This window comes from Leucoraja erinacea, chromosome 9 (genome assembly GCF_028641065.1).
Source record: "Leucoraja erinacea ecotype New England chromosome 9, Leri_hhj_1, whole genome shotgun sequence".
NCBI lineage: Eukaryota > Metazoa > Chordata > Chondrichthyes > Rajiformes > Rajidae > Leucoraja > Leucoraja erinaceus.
The window spans coordinates 58,218,843-58,237,793 of NC_073385.1; the positions used below are offsets into that span (position 1 = coordinate 58,218,843).

Below are 18,951 nucleotides of genomic sequence, written 5' to 3' on the forward strand. Positions count from 1 at the left end.
AAAGTCGGGTTTCTCTAAGTGATGCGTCTTTCTGCGAACTTTTCCCTCCCGTCTTTTTTTTAGTGGTGCCAGAACTATTTTCTGGCACAAGTACTTCTGTCGGATGTCCATACTGCTGCTGTTCCTGCCGTTCACTGGTGTTTTCCACCCGTTTGTCTGGCAGCTTCTTTGCAAGCCGTTTTCTAGTAACTCTATCCATTTCCACCTGAAATGTAAAATGTAGAGACCTTACCTGCCTTTTGCTGGTCCTTTTGTACTCTCCCGTTGCAGGGGACGTCCTCCCCCTCCTGTTTGATTCGTACAATGCGTGTAGCGATATGACACGCATGCGCTGGAAGCGGGGTTCTTCACGAAGTCACTCACGTGACTCCGAAGTAAAATCTAGCAGTTTCTTGCACTGAGTTGGCCGAAGAGGACGGCTGCTTGGTTAATGAAGCTGTGGTGTTTCTGGTAACGCTCAATTTCCCCGGGAATTAAAAATGAAACTGATAATTCTGTTCTCTTCTAACAAACTCTCAAAGGGAAAAAAACGAATTAATACAGAAGGGCCTGTTTCTGTGCACGACTCTCAGTTTCCCTGTGTTTTCTTTAGTCTCTTCTGCTCTTCCCTGCTCATGTGTGGATAACTGGGGTTGTCCTCACTCTGGCTTCCCTGTCTGAACAGAGATGATCCAGTACCATGTCTATGGGAGGGATTTTGAGAAAATTGTTCTGGAAAGCTTAGAAAGTTATGATAGAGTGGTTTGTCATATCCCGGCCAGTCTTCAAGTACCTGTCTATATTAATCCTATTTACCCACAATTAGTCCATAGCATTCTAGGCCTTGTCAATGCAGGTGTTCATATAGATACTTAAATGCTGTGAGAGTCTCTGCCACCATCTCCCTGTCAACTAGTGTATTCCTTCCAGGCGGAGCAAACACGATGGGCCGAATGGCCTAATTCTGTTCCCATGTCTTTTGTCAGCCTCTAGATGGAAATGTTCTTCCTCTGGACACCTCTCAACTTCTTAGTCCTTAATCTATGGCCTATATTGTGGAGAAAATGTTCCAACTATTTATCATACCTATGCTCTAAATCATTTTGTATACCTCACCAGATCCTTCTCCATTTCCTCTGGTCCAAGGATAACTAATCCAGATTATTCAATTTCTTATAAATGAGAGGCTTCAACCCAGGCAACATCCTAATCAGTGCTCCTACTATCTGACTTCCTCTAAGTGTTAGCATTGGCACCTTGTATCTCTTGTGTTGGAATTTTCTTCAATACTGTATCCTTATCTGTAGATCTCTAACTGTGCCTTTCCTCTTGTCCCCTACATTCTGACTATCACACTTTCTTCTGAATATCGAAGTAGGGTACTTGCTCATTATCTTCCACTTTTTCAACCTACCAAAGAAGATGTGGCCTTTCATATTAAGTGTGGTGCAGCAGGTAATAGTTGCTGCCTCGGGACTGCAGCCACCCAGGTTCCACCCTGAATCTTGGTTGCTGCATGTGTACAGTTTTCTCGATCTCCCTGTGACCGCGTAGGATTCCTCTGATGGCTCCAGTTTTCTCCCACATTCCAAGTTGAGCTGATCATTTGGTTAAATGGCCTTTGTAAACTACCTTTTAGTGTAGATAGGTAGCAGGAGAATCGGGCTGAAGTTGCTGGGCATGTGGGGGTGGGATTGCACCAAGAACTAGCTCGGTCTCAATAGTCTAAATATCTTCCTATGATGCAAGAAAATATGAATAATAAAGTAATTTCTGCGTCTGTAGAATTTTGAAGATACTGTGTTGTTGTTGGGGAACAATTTTAGACCAATGACCAAATATATTTATTTATTATAGGGTGTAAGCCTGAAGGCAGTTCTGCAGTTTGCTGCTTCTCAGAGAGTGGTCACATCAGCCAAAGTTATCCAGAAGCACTTGATCCGCTTATTGTCGGGTGAGTATACCACGTATGGCTGGTAAAGGGGAATTTTTTATTGGGATGTGGACTGACTAGAGTTTTGAAGTCACAGTTGGTAACTTCCTTGGTTATAACTATAATTGAAGGAAAGCCAAACTGTTCATGTTCTCGATATAATTTCAATGTCACTACCCTCTCCATGTGAAAGGGTATGTTTTCCATTTATATTACTAATATTTTCAGTGCATAAATCTCATATTAAATCGAGCCCCAACGGTAACACCTTATGTTAATGAAATTCATTTCTTTGAAATTCATTGCTGTGTGTAAAATGGTGTGGAGGATTATGTGCTCAAATTGGCAATATGGGATAGAGTTGACCTGTTGTCTCTGCGCATTATACAGTGCCCTCCATAATGTTTGGGACAAAGACCCATCATTTATTTATTTGCGTCTGTACTCCACAATTTGAGATTTGAAATAGAAAAAATCACGTGGTTAAAGTGCACATTGTCATATTTTAATAAAGGCCATTTTTATACATTTTGGTTTCACCGTTAGAAGTTATAACTGTGTTTATACATAGTCCCCAGCATTTCAGGGCACCATCATGTTTGGGACACATGGCTTCACAGGCGTTTGTAATTGCTCAGGTGTGTTTAAATGCCTCCTTAATGCAGGTATCTCAGCACCTAGTCTTTCCTCCAGTTTTTCAAACACCTTTGGAAACTTTTATTGCTGTTTATCAAAAAAGGACCAAAGTTGTGCCAATGAAAGTCAAAGAAGCCATTATGAGACTGAAAAACAAGAATAAAACTGTTAGAGACATCAGCCAAACCTTAGGCTTACCACAATCACCTGTTTGGAATATCGTTAAGAAGAAAGAGCACTGGTGAGCTTACTAATCGCAAAAGGAAGGGCAGGCCAAGGAAGACCCCCACAGCTGATGACAGAAGAATTCTCTATAATAAAGAAAAATCCCCAAACACCTGTCCGACAGATCAGAAACACTTCAGGAGTCGGGTGTGGATTTGTCAATGACCACTGTCCACAGAAGACTTCATGAACAGAAATACAGAAGCCACACTGCAAGATGCAAACCACTGGTTAGCCGCAAAAGTAGGATGGCCAGGTTACAGTTTGCCAAGAAGTACTTAAAAGAGCAACCACAGTTCTGGAAAAAAGGACGTGGACAGATGAGACAAAGATGAACTTATATCAGAGTGATGGCAAGAGCAAAATATGGAGGAGAGAAGGAACTGCCCAAGATCCAAAGCATACCACCTCATCTGTGAAACACAGTGGTGGGGGTGTTATGGCCTGGGCATGTATGGCTGCTGAAGGTACTGGCTCACTTATCTTCATTTATGATACAACTGCTGATGGTAGTAGCATAATGAATTCTGAAGTGAATGGACACATCCTATCTGCTCAAGTTCAAACAAATACCTGAAAACTCATTGGCTGGTGGTTCATTCTACAGGAAGACAATAATCCCAAACATACTGTTAAAGCAACAAAGGAGTTTTTCAAAGCAAAAAAAATGGTAAATTCTTGACTAGCCAAGTCAATCACCCGGTCTGAACCCAATTGAGCATGCATTTCATATGCTGAAGAGAAAACTGAAGGGGATTAGCCCCCAAAACAAGCATAAGCTAAAGATGGCTGCAATACAGGCCTGGCAGAGCATCACCAGAGAAGACACCCAGCAACTGGTGATATCCATGAATCGCAGACTTCAAGCAGTCATTGCATGCAAAGGATATGCAACAAAATACTAAACATGACTACTTTAATTTACATGATATTGCTGTGTCCCAAACATCATGGTGCCCTGAAATGGGGGGACTATGTATAAACACTGCTGTAATTTATACATGGTGAAAGCAAAATGTATAAAAATGGCCTTTGTAAAAATCTGACAATGTGCACTTTAACCACATGTGATTTTATTTTCTACTATAAACCTCAAATTGTGGAGTACAGAGGCAAATAAATAAATGATGGGTCTTTGAACTGTACATGAAATAAGATATCTACCTAGTTCCTCATGGCACAAACTGTCCTAATAGAAAGACTTTTAATTTTACGTAATAATTCACAGTCTGGGCTGTCCAAACTCTACACATCCAGTGAAATGCTCGTCTTTGAGATATGCCATGGAACCTTTTGAAGGGCAGAAAGGGTCTTGACTCAAATATTGCACAAAGGTCAGGTGAAACGCTGAGAGGTTGCAGTCTATAATTGTGGCCTTTATCAACATGAGTATAATTACAGAAATGTCACACTGCTCCTGCATATTAAAAAAGCTTGGTTGTGCATTTAGCTTCATATCCTATGAATTACATGGCGGAGCTGCTATTTTACAGTGAATGAAACAACAGCCAACTTGAACTGCAAATTTCTGCCTTGAACTGCAAATATCCCGTACATTCCTGAGCAAGAAAATAATAGTCCCATTCTTCCACTTAATAATCAGCAACTTTACTTGGACCTGCTGAATTTTAAGCATGTATCTGGGCAAAGGCTCAGGAGTGCAGAAAACGGTCATCCAATGAGCTGAGCATTGATAGATGTGAATACCCTACATGAAAGTGCTTCTACACGTTAGCTGTTGTTTCATTCACTGTAAAATAGCAGCTCTGCCATGTAATTCATAGGATTAGGAAGCTGCCTGGGGGTGCCTTAAAATACAATATAAAACAGGCTCCATTTATCTGTTCATAGATTTCTATCTCGCACTCCTAGCCCAGAAGTAAATTTCAAGCTGTGTTTTTATGACTGAATCAAAGTTTTTTTGTTACTGATTATATGGAGGTTAAACACAGCAAAAAAGCCACAAAGCATTTAATGGGAGCACTGCCAAATAAAAATGTAATGCTGGAAACTCTCAGCAGATCAGGTAGCATCCATGGAGAGAGAAATCATTAATGATAGAGGTCTGGGACACTTCAGTAGAAATTAAATGTTTTCTGTCTTTCTGGTGGTCATATCCCTTGATTGCATCTCATTAATTTCCTGGCTCCCTGCTCGCATCTCCTCCTGGATAGAGCAAGACTGAGTTCCCTCTGTCGCCGTCATCCACGGCTCTATCCTTCACATTCAACGGATCATCCTTGGTAGTTTCCTCCAACTCCAGCAAAATCCCACCACCCTGACACATCCTAGTCCTTCCACTCTCAGCAATGCAAAGGGCCCGCTCCCTTCATGATACCCTGGTCTACTCTTCTGTCCCCACCAACCACTCCCTATCTAATGGCACTTTCCGATGCAACTGCAGGAAATACAACCTCTGTCCTCAAAATTCTTCCCTCGCCACCATCCAGGGACCCAAACATTCTTTCTAGTTGAAGCAGTGATTCACGTGCATTTCTCATCACATTGGTGATCACTTGCAGTAAAAGTAGAAAGTAATCCTGAACTTTGCTGCCTGCCACCACCTTAATTCACCATCCCACTCTGACCGTTCCCTTTGTGACATCCTGCACTGTGATGATGAGGGCCGGTAAGCTCGAGAAATAGCCACCTCATCTTCCATCGGGGCACGTTGCAGCTATCCAAACTCTATTGGATTCTCCAACATTAGGATTCTCCAACTCGCTGTTTCCATCAATATCAGAACTTCTGCCTGTCATCATGTTGGCTCTTTTTTTCCTATGCCAATAATCTGGCCTACCAGGCATGTCCCACTCCCTCACCTTTTACAATAAGTTACACAGAAGCATAATAGGCTTCCAGCTGCTACATTAACCCATTTGGTCTTGCCCTGCCAAGGATATTCCCTTTGTTCTACCCATCCCTCCCCTACCTTCTCTGCTGCTGAAATTCCATCTTATTTTTTTCGTCCCAGGTCTATTTTCATTTCAGCTGTGCAAAATCTGCAGTTTTTGTTTGGATTTTCAATGTGGTTAATGTGGTGGGTGTTAATAAGTATGTAAAGAAGGAAATAGAGTTCCAGCAATTAGGCAGCTGAAAGCATGGCCATCAATGGTGAATGATTACATGCAGCCATGAACTGAAGGGCTGTGCGCATGACGAGATGAGATGTGGAGAAGAAGGAAGCTGTGGAGAGGTTTGAAAGGTTGAGAATTTCAAAATTAATGTACCGCTTAGCTGGTTGGGGAGCGTGGTGATGTTTGGTATTATTGTTGTAATGGCTGTTGCTTTAGATGTAAATTGTATTGATTTGTCTTTCACTGCTGGCTGAAGGTGCATCATCTCCTTCTGAATTTGTTCCACAACTGGCACCTCCTCACATTTCAATCATCCTCAGTGAATAATTCTTCTACTGTGCATATATATGCCTGTACGTTGAAACAAACTGAATGGGTTTTATGAATCTTTAAATTATTTTATTGAACATAACTTTATGTCATCCATTTGTGTATTAACAACTCTCCTCAGATTCAATCTTGCCAAGAAATGTTTTTATATCATGTGATTTGTTTTATATTTTAGTTTTTGTGCCCCATTTGGATGTTGAAGACAATTGGTCATTTCTGGATATTGACTTCTTCCACCTAATGGTACGTTTCTTTGAAGTATTTGAGGGAAATTTGTGAATTTTGTCAAATCTAAAAACCTTTCACATAAATTGTAGAAATCTAAACACAGAGTTGTACCTTTTGTTATGCAAGGATATTCATGGCTGTGGGCAAAATTGATTATAGAATTACATTGTTTAGCTGTGACCAAATAGAATGGCTTGACAGGGTTGAGAGAGAATATCTTCCTTCTGTTCTTTTAGATTAAACTTGGAGCTTTGTGCCTTTAAATAGATCGCTAAGTAGTTCATGTTCAACGAAAGCCCAAATCCTTGTGCAAGCCTCTTTGCTTATGCTATCAGCTGCCAGGGATTACATTGGTTTCGTAGTATGCATCTTGAAAGAAAATAAAGGAGCAATGGTCAGTTCATTAAATATTAATCTAAAATAGTATTTGATTTAATAATGTTTCAAGGTCAGTTTGTGTTCCAATTAAGGTACAGTGAAATTTTGAATTACCAAACAGCCATAGAAAGTGAAAAACAAGAAGACCCACAACCACATAAAAGTTAACATAAACATCCATCACAATGCATTCCACATTCCTCACTGTGATGGAAGGCAATAAAGTTCAATCTTCTTCCTCTTGTTCTCCCACGGTTGGGGCAGTCAAACCATCCACAGTTGGAATAAAACTAGAATGATACAGAAACAAGATGAGAGGATAATATTTTTTAACAGCTGGAATTTAGGATCAATCAGCCTCATTGTGCGCAGACTTTCAGATAACATCGTTTTTGAGGGCCTGTTGTCCCAGTCTTTGGTTTTCATAATTCTGCCTATTCTGTGCAGCCTGTGACTTAGTGTGGAATGGGTGACGTTTCGGGTCGAGAAGAAAGGTGTCGACCCAAAACGTCACCCATCTCTTCTCTCCAGAGATGCTGCCTGTCCTGCTGAGTTACTCCAGCATTTTGTGTCTAACTCCATTCCTAAGTTGCATCTACTGTCACACCACAAGTAGTTGGTTGATTGCAGTATAATTTTAAAGTGTTGTTACATCTAATTTATTTTTTTCAGGTAAGTCTAGTCTTGGCATTTCCTTCGTTGTATTGGGAGGAAACGGTGGAGCTGCAACCCTCAGATATCAGCTGTGCATTCAACAACCTCTACCTCTTCCACCTGGTTATCATGGCACACATTGTGCAGATACTTTTTACCTCAACAACAGGTGAGTTTTGAAATACTGCAAGCGAGTCACTGTGATCTAAAGGTTACTATTTGTACAAATAGCATTATAAATAAAGTTATATAGTGAGATCAAATAGGCTGGGACTGTATTCCCTGGCGTGAAGGAGGCTGAGAGGTAACCCTATAGAGATTTATAAAACCGTGAGGGGCATATATGGAATGGATGGTCATTGTCTATTTCCCTGGGTAGGGAAGACTAAAACTAGAGGGCACAGATTTAAGGTGAGAGGGGAAAGATTTAAATGGAACTTGTAGGCAAGTTTTTCACACAGTGGATGATGGTTGGAATGAGTTGCCAGAGGAAGCGGTAGATGTAAGTAGAAATGTAACGGTACATGGATTGGAAAGGTTCAGAGGGATATAGGCCAAATGTTGGTAAATAGATCTAACTTAGATAGACACCTTGGCCGGCATGAACAAGTTGGGCTGAAAGGTCCATTTTCTATGCTGTGAGTCGATGGCATCTTTTTGACAGATTAAGAAAAGTATTACAGGACGGATGGAGATTCATAATCCATCAATACAGAAACAGGCCGTTTAACCCACAGAATCTGTGCCAACCATCAAGCACCCGTTTGTCCTCATTCAACTTACTTTTGAGAGTATTTTCTGTGTTCTTCCAATGTTAGTGAAAGTAAAATAGTTTGAGCACTCGTGTATTTCTGATTTCAATGCCTAGTGGATACAGTGAAAACAAGTAATTAGAATAAGTCACACAAAGTTCCCTATCTTGTTGGAATACTTTGAATTTTTTCAGTAATTGCATCAACAAGTTGCATCTCGAGGCCCTCTTGAAAAAACAGTTGACCACGTACTGCGACAAAACTGAATAGCCTGCATTTATTTGTGGCAAAAATTAACAAGTCTAAGAAGAGGATATTAGGGTAGGAAGAGGAAAGTGGTGTAAAAGTTTTAGGATATAAATTCTAGACCTTCTAAACAAGAAATTTGGAGTAAATGAATATTGGTTGCAGAAGAAGCCAGCAATGGATGAATTCAAAGCTCCTGAGTCCAGATTTGAATCTACTTCATGAAAGAGTGTGCACCATCCATTATTTGTCTACAATAAATAGCATTGGGTGGGTGGGCGAATGCGTAGGAGAGTGTTCATTGGCATTTTTATAGGGAGGCTGTTGGAGTAGCGGACTTGAATTGCTTAAATTGCAGTACAAGGATGACCAGTAAAGGAAATTATTCATGTGACAATTGCTTCTCTCTGGCTGAGTCGAGACATGGTTCGGGTATGCAGCAGGGCTCTGCTGGTATTCCACATTTTACATGGGAGAATTTAACCTGTATGAAGGAAATATTTAATAATAAGGAATATGGTTGCAAACTCCATAATATTTCAGATATCTTGTATTTTAAAATACCCAGCAGTTGTGTTCAAATTGTATAGGAAGGAACTGCAGATGCTGGTTTAAACTGAAGATAGACAAAAAATTCTGGTGGAACGCAGCGGGACAGGCAACATCTCTGGAGAGAAGAAATAGAGTTTGAAGAAGGGTCTCGACCCGAAACGTCACCCATCCCTTCTCTCCAGAGATGCTGCCTGTCCCGCTGGGTTCCTCCAGAATTTTATGTCCGTCTAAGCAGTTGTATTCTATGTATATTCCAGACAGTATGCTTCTGAGACTTGAATTGTTTGATCTTGCTGTGTCTTTTATGCCACAGATTCTTAAGGCAGTTTGTACAATATAATCTAGCACATAAACTCTCCTATATTTTGTTAATTTATTTTATTCGGATCCCTTTCTAAGCCAATTAATTTGTCCAATTACAATTCAAGACATCAGTGTGAAATGTAATGTTGCATTTTTGATGAACAGACTGTCCTATGGAGCAGGATGAAGAGGAAAATGAGGAGTCCCGTTCAGCAGCAGAACTGTATGAAACTCTTCAAGAATATACAAGCAGGTACTCAACAACGGAAGGGAAAATGATTGTGGCCGTGTGACCTCTTGATCCATCACATCTTTAACCGACAAAGTGTTCCAAACTGGACTCGGTTAGCAACTAACCAAGGAAGGACATTCTTGCCATAGAGGGAGTACAGAGAAGGTTCATCAGACTGATTCCTGGGATGTCAGGACTTTCATATGAAGAAAGACTGGATAGACTCGGCTTGTACTCGTTAGAATTTAGAAGATTGAGGGGGGTTCTTATAGAAACTTACAAAATTCTTAAGGGGTTGGACAGGCTAGATGCAGGAAGATTGTTCCCGATGTTGGGGAAGTCCAGAACTAGGGGTCACAGTTTAAGGATAAAGGGGAAGTCTTTTAGGACTGAGATGAGAAAAACATTTTTTACACAGAGAGTGGTGAATCTCTGGAATTCTCTGCCACAGAATGTAGTTGAGGCCAGTTCATTGGCTATACTTAAGAGGGAGTTAGATGTGGCCCTTGTGGCTAAAGGGATCAGGGGGTATGGAGAGAAGGCATGTACAGGATACTGAGTTGGATGATCAGCCATGATCATATTGAATGGCGGTGCAGGCTCGAAGGGCCGAATGGCCTAATCCTGCACCTATTTTCTATGTTTCTACGTATGAAATCATCAGCACACTTAGTAGATCCTTCATTGCACTGATCAAGAGGTCTTCAACCGGAGTATACATGATGGAATTATTATTCCGTCGGTCAATGTTACATCACAAAAGTTATCTACTAATCACTGAGGGAGAAATCGGGTATTATATACTTGAGTCAATTTGAGGTTGGAATTCACTACCAAACCACAACTATGGTTCCATGTCAAATGTACAACTGCACAGTGAAATTATTTTCTTACATACAGTAGAGTAGAGTATTGCCATACCTAAGCACAATCCCTGATTAGCAAGGTGTACAGAAATCGTCCACTGAGCCCACATGCAAGAGGCACCAGGTTTTGACACCATTTTCAATCCATGGTCTGTGCTCTTGGTCTGATGAGCGTCTCTTGGTCCAGGCAAGCCTCAGGTTGCTGCAGGGCCTCCAGCCAGTGCCTTCCTTTGACATGTGGGTCAACCAGCAAACCAACGCCACTCTCCTCGTCCGCCCACCTTTGTGCCCCGGGGATGCCTCCTGCAGCCGACCTTTGTGCCCCTATCCTCCTGCCGGCCTTGCCTTTCGCTCAATGCCGACTCCATGCTCACAGTTTCTGGTGTTCGGTGGACGAGCAGGACCTGCTCGGCAGCTTCTCCACTGCAGGCTCGCTGGGAGTTTCTGCCAATGTGTGGTGCACTGGGAAAATCGCAACACAGTTTCTATGTTAATTTTTATTTTCTCTATTTTTATTGGGGGGGGATAAAAGTCACTAGAAATAATTTGATGTGTCTTTTGGAGAGCTGGTTTAATCTGACACCTTCCATTATTTTACTCCATTGCTGCCTCTCAGTCACTTTCACCCTATCCCAATGATGTTGCTAATCTCCTTATAGCACATACCCAGCCTCACTCTCCTTCATGCACGTCTATACGTAGTCAGCCACAGTCTGCTTGATTCCACCTGCAGCCATCCCCAGTTTCCCAGTCTGGGTTCCCAATAGTACCCAGACCCAGTCTTCATTCAAGTGTCAATACATAACCAGCCCCAGTCTCCCTCCTTCCCATTCCCACACTGACCTTTCTGTCCTAGCTATCCTCCACTGGCTGAATGAGGCCAAACACAAATTGGAGAAACAGCACCTCATATTTTGCTTGGACATCTTACAATCCAGCGGTGTTAATATTGATTTCTCCAAGTAACCCTTGCTTTCCCTCTCCGTCTCTCCCCCACCCTAGTTCTCTGAATAGTTTCACTGTCCTCCTGATTAATTTTACAGTTTGTATGCCTCGTTGTCACCTTCCCCTCGGCCAACAATGAACCATTCTACATTTTCTTGATCTGCATTGATCTGTTGTTTTCACACCATACATTCGCTTTGTACCCTTCCATATCTCCAGTTTCCGTCTCCCCTGACTTCTCAGTCTGAAGAAGGGTCTCGACCCGAAACGTCATCCATTCCTTCTCTCCAGACATGCTGCCTGTCTATCTTCAGTCTCCTTCAATCTGTCTATCACTATGTAACCAGTCCCAGTTTCAGTATCAATATGTTGACAGCCATATTTTCCTTTGTTGCATTGTAGTGCCACATATGTAGCTTCCAGCTTAAACTTTTCATAATTGAAGATGCTCAATGGTTATTAAATGTTCCCTGATGAGGAATGGTGATAAATTTAAGGCAAGCACCTTAGCTTGCTACCGCATGGTTTTCTGCATTGACAGAGACCTGGGAGAAATCTGTTTTCCACTGATTTGTATTGTGATGTTTGCTACAGAATCTAACAAGACATGATTTAATGTACAGACACGGTAAAACTATTTTACTGTCAATCACACCTCAGCCAGTATTCCTTTTACTTAATACAAGAACATATACTGTCTTGCTCTTTTATTTTGCTTCCATTAATCTTGGCTTCTCCCCATTCTCTGTCTCATGGTCTGCTTGTATCATTGGATTCTGTGATATACTGTCAACATAGAAATGTGCTTCTTTTACCTCTGTGATTTAATTGAATGAGAAGAAAATTAACTTGCAATGTTTCAGCATTCTGGACATTAATGTTAACTTTATAATCCGAATGACTGTTTGCTCATTATTAATTTTGCTCATCCTGTACTGCAAAGCTTTTGCTTAATTTGGGCTGAATGCATTGAAATGTTGCGTTTATTACAGATCTTTAGAAAGTAAGCCCTATGGCTGGTACCTGTGGAATTGTGTGAAATGTGGCATCACTCCATTTCTCCGCTGTTCTGCTTTGTTCTTCAACTTCCTGCTTGGTGTGCCACCGCCTGCAGATCTCTCAAAAGGTAAGTGAAGAGGAACTATTAAGGGCATGTCCCACTTTCACAACCTAATTCACGATCTCTGCCGAGTTTGCCCTTGACTCATACTCACAGAATGGTCGTCACGAGGTTGTAGGTAGGTCGTAGTAGGTCGAGAATAAAGGGGAGGTCATTTAAGACTGAGGTGAGAAAAAACTTTTTCACCCAGAGAGTTGTGAATTTATGGAATTCCCTGCCACAGAGGGCAGTGGAGGCCAAATCACTGGATGGATTTAAGAGAGAGTTAGATAGAGCTCTAGGGGCTAGTGGAGTCAAGGGATATGGGGAGAAGGCAGGCATGGGTTATTGATAGGAGACGATCAGCCATGATCACAATGAATGGCGTGCTGGCTCGAAGGGCCGAATGGCCTCCTCCTGCACCTATTTTCTATGTTTCTATGTGATGCTAGTCGTAGGTACTAGTGGCATCAAGTAGGTCGGGGCGTTTTTTCAACATGATGAAAAATGTCCCCAAGTAAAAAAGGTCGTGAATTAGGTCGTGAAAGTGGGACAGGCCCTTTACTAATCTAGTTAGAGCAGGATGTGGTGAATACAAAGATTCGCTTTTGTCAGAGAGGAGCGGGTAAAAATCACAAAAACCCAACCTGAAGACGAAGCAATAATTTTTATATTAATACAGCATTTTCAAACATTCAGAAGCCCTTCATTTGTATGCTGCCAAACAAAAGTTGGTCTAAACACCAAAAAGATATTGGTCTTTTCTATGGTTGCAGCTGTCGATTTTAAGAAACATTTGAGTGGATAGTGGGCTAAGGCTTTTGAGGTGGAATAACAGTTTTTCAAGGAATTGAAAGGCATGTGTGCCTGTGACGGAGCAAAGAAAATTTGGATATACTGGAGGCCAAAATAAGAATGTCATAAGGCAAAGAATAATGGCATGGCCTCTATGGTGACTTCTATGTAATAGGAAGAGGTTGAAGCAGAAGATGTGTGATGGATGGGGATGAAATTGAAAAGGAACCAAATGAGAGGTATGGAGTATGACAAGCTGTGGTGATATTGGGGAAGTGGAGAACCCAGGCAACAATGGCAAGTTAGGAGTTGTCAGTATTACTCTGAGATGATTAAGTAAACGGAATAAACAATATTCCACTGTCAGGAAAGGTTCTATGTTTGCAGTGATTCTTTGGAATTTATGGCACGGAAGTATTTGGATTTTATGGCACTTGAGCCACATTTACTGATTTACTTTTACCCAGAAATGTAACTAAATCCCACTATGGCAGCTGGGGAAATTATATTCAAGAATCAATGCTTTCTTTATTTAAATGAAAGTTTGTCTCAATAACAGTTTCCACAAAACTACCAGATTGTTGTTGAAGTCCATCTGGTGTACTTTAAAATAGGAAGCTTGCAGCAATGTCACCCCAGTAGTTGCCTCTTCACTGCCTCTCATTTCAGGGATGGATGATAAATGCCAATGTTGTCAGCAATGTTCACATCTCCAGGGCAAACAGATATAATAATTCAGCTACCATGCGTATCTGTCTGGGAAAGAAGCTGAAAACACTGGAAACATTTAGCAGGTCGAGCAGCAGCTGTGGAAGGAGAAACTGTTACCATTTTGGGTATAGAATCTTTCATCAGAACTGAGAAAGAGAAATGAACTAATTGCACATCTCAACTTTCAGACCAGGGTATTGAAGCATGGATGGTGATGAGTCAAGTGTACAGGAGAGAGATAGAACACCTGGTTGAGTGGTGTCACAACAACAATCTCTCATTCAATATCAACAAAAACAAGGAACTAATTGTTAACTTCAGAAAGGGGAAGTAAGAAGATTCAAATTTCTGGGTGTTAACATCTTGGATGACCTGTCCTGGGCCCAGCACATCCACAATTTTAATTCCAGTTTCTGTGGCACTAAGGGAGTAATACAGGCTCCTGGTGTTCCTTCTGCTAAATCTGCCCTTGTTATCTTGTGACCATTCTCCTATACACACCATTCCTGAACCTTATGTTTTTTAGCAGCACAGGTATCGAGGGTTAAAATTAAAATGGTTTCCACGTGAATATAGTTTTTCATTTGAGGCGATTATGGCAATTATATCTACATAAAACTAGTAAAATCTCTTCCAAAATCAGCACCAACCCTTGTATAAAGTAGCTGCTTTATTTTTATCTGACTGAAAAAGCATTTGTTCGCTCTTTCTTCCTAGGCTCTTCAGAAGGACAGTTTGAAGCCTTATGTTATTACCTGGCATTGCCAACCAATCTTTTCCAGCTTTTTCATGATTATAAGGACACAGTAACCCCTTTACTGCAAAGGTATGTATTACTTCTGACATTAAATGCTCAGTGATTAATGTAGATCAGGATAAAATGCTGAAGATTGATTGGAATATTCAGCGCATATTCCGTGGCAAAGCAAATTAAAAGCAAATTAGTTCAGTTGCTGGAATTCTGAAATAAAAGCAGGACATGCTGGGGATGCTCAGTGGACCAGGCAGCATCTGTGGAAAGAGGCATGTGCCAGCCTTCAGGTTTTGACGATGAATTCAACGGTTTCAGACTTGAGCACCAGTCTGGTATCTCATATTTTCAGCATTTTCATTGTTCTCGATTTTCACTCATGGCCTCCTCCTTCACCACCATCCATCAGGTAGAGATATCGCTTGTTCCATGTTCTTGCATTCCTTCCGTCACCTCTCTCTGCAGATTCACACGTGTTTCATTTCAAACTATTTGGAATCTGATGAAAATCATTGAGTCAAAGAGCAATACAGTGTGGAAACACGTCATTCGGCCCAACTTGCCCACACTGGCCAGTATGTCCCAGCTACACTAGTCCCACCTGCCTGTGTTTGGGTCCATATTTCTGTTTCCATACTGTATCTCTAAACTAAACAGCATTCCTGATGTTGCTTCACCAATGCCCCATGCAACTGAAACATAACTTCCATCCTTGTGTTTTCAATTCTCTAAGCAATAAACAATAATACTCTTAATATTTTTCCTACCAGCAGTACTTAACAGCCTTTTGTAAATCATGCACAAGGACACGCAGATCTTCTTTCTGCAATATCTCACTATTTGCATAATATTTTTTCTATTTTTCCCCCTAAAAATGAACACTATATTTTCACATATTCCATTCCATTTACCAGATTGTTCCCCACTCATTTCCGCAAGTGCTTCTTTTTGTTGTGTCATTACATTCTTTATAACAATCTACTTCCCTTAACAGCCTTTCTATCAACTGCCATTCAAGGCTCCTCTGCTATTTGATAAAATTGTGGCTGATGACATTCCTCAATTCTATTTTTCTATCTTCCTTTGAATATCAAAACTCTTTCAATCTCATCTTGGATAAACTCAAAACCAGATGATTTATTAAATCAATAATTGACCCCAGCCCATTTAAACTCAGCCCAGGGCTGAGATTTTTCTAATAGCCGACCTGAACCTGACCCACATGGCTGGTTTCCAACCAGTTTTGAGACAGTTTTGGTAGTCAGTTTCCAAACACCAACGGAACAACTACTGCCAACTGGGGAAGAGAATTCTAAGGAATCAATCACTAGAGCTGCAGCCATGTACTTTTCCTCTTACTCTTATCCTAACCTCATTTAGTTCGTCAGTTATTGCATTTTACTTTAGCAGATTGCACTACAATGTTTGCACCAAACTGCTGCTTTACATTTGGCGCCGTATCTATCATTATCACGTTTGAGCTTCATGCAACCATTTTATCTTAGTATACATGACAAAACCTAGCCTGAATCTGTGAAGAATTATTTTCCTGACTTAATTTCTTATCTCCTTCTCTTTATCCTTAGTCTATGCATGAAGCCAAATGAAACAACTTTTCAGCACGCAGCTTGTAATTGAGAATCCATTGAGGATCCTGAGTGTTTCAATGAGAGCAGCTCCCATTTATCTAGGCTCCATTTTATGTTTATTTGGGATTTTTGGATCCCAAAGATGAGGGATAGTGATGGGAGTGTTGTTCTGCAAGGATGAATGCTGGGACTTTTGTTTATTATATATAAGTGACCTATGTAAATATAGGCGGGTTGGTTGGTGAGTTGATATAGATCAGTACAGACATGGGTGGAAAATTGGTAGAAGTGAGTGAGAGCTTTTTCACTTTGGGAGGTCAAATGTAATGGGAAGCTATAACGTTAATGGTAGGAGCCTTAACAGCATTAATGTGCAGAAAGATTTAGGAGTCCAAGTCTATAGCTTATTGTAAATGGAAACACGTAGATAGTGGTAAAGAAGGTATGGTACGTCTGCCTCAATGATTGGGACATTGAGTATAAGAGCCAAGGAATCATGTTGCAGTTTGATAAAACATTGGTTAGGCTTCATTTGGAGTATTATGTGTAGCTCTGGTCACCCCCATTACAGGAAGGATGTGGTGGCTTTGGAGGGTGCAGAAGAGGTTTACCAGAAAGCTGCCTGAAATTGTGGGTATTAGCTAAAAGAAAAGGTTGGGCGAAATTGGATTGTTTTCTCTGGAACATCGGAGGTTAGGAGGAGACCTGATATAAGTATATAGAAGTATATAAAATTGTGAGTTGCATATATAACATCCGCAGTCAGAACCTTTTTTCCACGGTGGAAATGTTGAAGACTGGAGGTGATAGCTTTAAGGATAAAGGGGGAAACTTTAAAGGACATGTGCAGGGTAAGTTTTTTTGCACAGAGTGGAGTTGCCTGGAACATGCTGCCAGAGGTGGTGGTGGTCGAAGAGATACAATAATGGCGTAATATGGTAATGGAGGGATATGGATGACGTGCAGACAGAGACGATTAGTTTAACGACATAATATTTGACACAGACATTGTGGGCCACAGAGCCTGTTCCTGTGCTGTTCTATGTAATCCTAAGGAACTGAAACCACATGCATGTATGCCAATTAATGCGCTCACAGTAATTGTATCATTTTGTATCAAATAGATTTTTATTGCAGTAAATGTATTTGTTTATTTAATTGCATAGTATTTTGTGAGAACATAAACATACATGAAGAATGCTATTCTATTCCTTTAGAGCTCAAGTTTATTAATCGATTTATTTTTGAAAAGGACTTCCCAGCTTTTCGATCTAAAACAAGAATGTTGCAACTGAGTATTCTATAGATAATGTTTGTGTTTTATTTCAGGTGGTGTTCTGATTCTTCAGTGCAAAGTTTTCTCAAGGGACAGAGAACATCAGTTTGGTAAGTAAGTCTTGCGTCTCAGCATCTGGTTGTGTTGTCTCTTTGACAAGACCACATTCAAAATCCAGAATTGTATGTGTGTGTGTGTGGGAGGGTGGGAGTAAGGATTTTTGAGGATTGATATTTGTGGAATTCCCTTCCACAGAGAGCAGTGGAGGCCAAGTCACTGGATGGATTTGAGAGAGAGTTAGATAGAGCTCTAGGGGCAAGTGGAATCAAGGGATATGGGGAGAAGGCAGGCACGGGTTATTGATTGGGGACGATCAGCCATGATCACAATGAATGGCGGTGCTGGCTCGAAGGGCCGAATGGCCTCCTCCTGCACCTATTTTCTATGTTTCTATGAAAAGGTGCAGGTAGCTACAGGGAAAGGCAGACGGGAAAGATAATTGCAGGAATCTGAACAGAGGTAGACATATCTTATTGGTAGATCTAAACAAGATAAGCCTTATACCTCTAACTGTCTATTCTTGATCTCTTCCATTGCCATGACGAGACCACTTGCAAACTTGAAGAGCAGCACCTTATGTTCTGTTGGGTAGCCTACAACCCAACGGCATGAACATTGAATTCTCCAATTTCAAGGAAAACCCTCGCACCTCCTGATCTACTCAGATCCTCTCACGCACACTTTTGTTCCACTCTTTCCCCCCCCCCCACCATGTCATCTAGATTGTTTCCCCTCATCTACTTTCTCTTCCTTATCACCCATCTCCACCCACTCCAAGTCCTCATTTCTCAACTCCTCCCCTGTTCCCTTTACCCACTATCTCTCTCTCTCTCTATGGTTCTACATTTAACTCCTCTCCTCCCTTATTTGTGAGATTTTACCATCTGCAGTGCTTCCTCTTCTCCACTTCTCTCTCTCCATTCTTCTCTCCCCCACCTGACTCATCTGTCCATCATTATCTGGATCCACCCATATCAATTGCTACCTCCTGGCCCAGTGCTTCCCCTCACCTCTTTTTACCAGCTTTCTCCCCTCTCCTCGAATCTTGAAAAAGGATCCTAACCCAAAACTTTGTCCATTTCCCTCCACAGATGCTGCCTGGCCCACTAAATTACTCTTACGAGATATAGAACGGAAACAGGCCCTTCCGCCCACTGAGTCTGTGCCGACCAGCAATCACCCGTACACTAGCACTATTCAACACACTAGGGACAATTTATAATTTACAGAATCTAATTAATCTACAAACCTGTACTTCTTTGGAGTGTGGGAGGAAACCGGAGCAGCCGGTGAAAACCTACACGGTCACGGGAAGAACGTACAAATATCTATAC

The 18,951-nt window shown here is 41.2% G+C and overlaps 1 protein-coding gene across 1 annotated transcript in view; it reads left to right on the forward strand.

Moving 5' to 3' along the window:
- Positions 1 to 18,951, forward strand: part of ubr1 (ubiquitin protein ligase E3 component n-recognin 1) — a 149,391-nt gene that overhangs the window by 119,752 nt on the left and 10,688 nt on the right. The window contains exons 37-43 of the mRNA XM_055640892.1: positions 1,837 to 1,933; positions 6,356 to 6,423; positions 7,459 to 7,609; positions 9,459 to 9,546; positions 12,329 to 12,462; positions 14,659 to 14,767; positions 17,611 to 17,667. Of these exons, the coding sequence (XP_055496867.1) occupies positions 1,837 to 1,933; positions 6,356 to 6,423; positions 7,459 to 7,609; positions 9,459 to 9,546; positions 12,329 to 12,462; positions 14,659 to 14,767; positions 17,611 to 17,667 (704 nt within the window). The remainder of the gene's footprint in view (positions 1 to 1,836; positions 1,934 to 6,355; positions 6,424 to 7,458; positions 7,610 to 9,458; positions 9,547 to 12,328; positions 12,463 to 14,658; positions 14,768 to 17,610; positions 17,668 to 18,951) is intronic.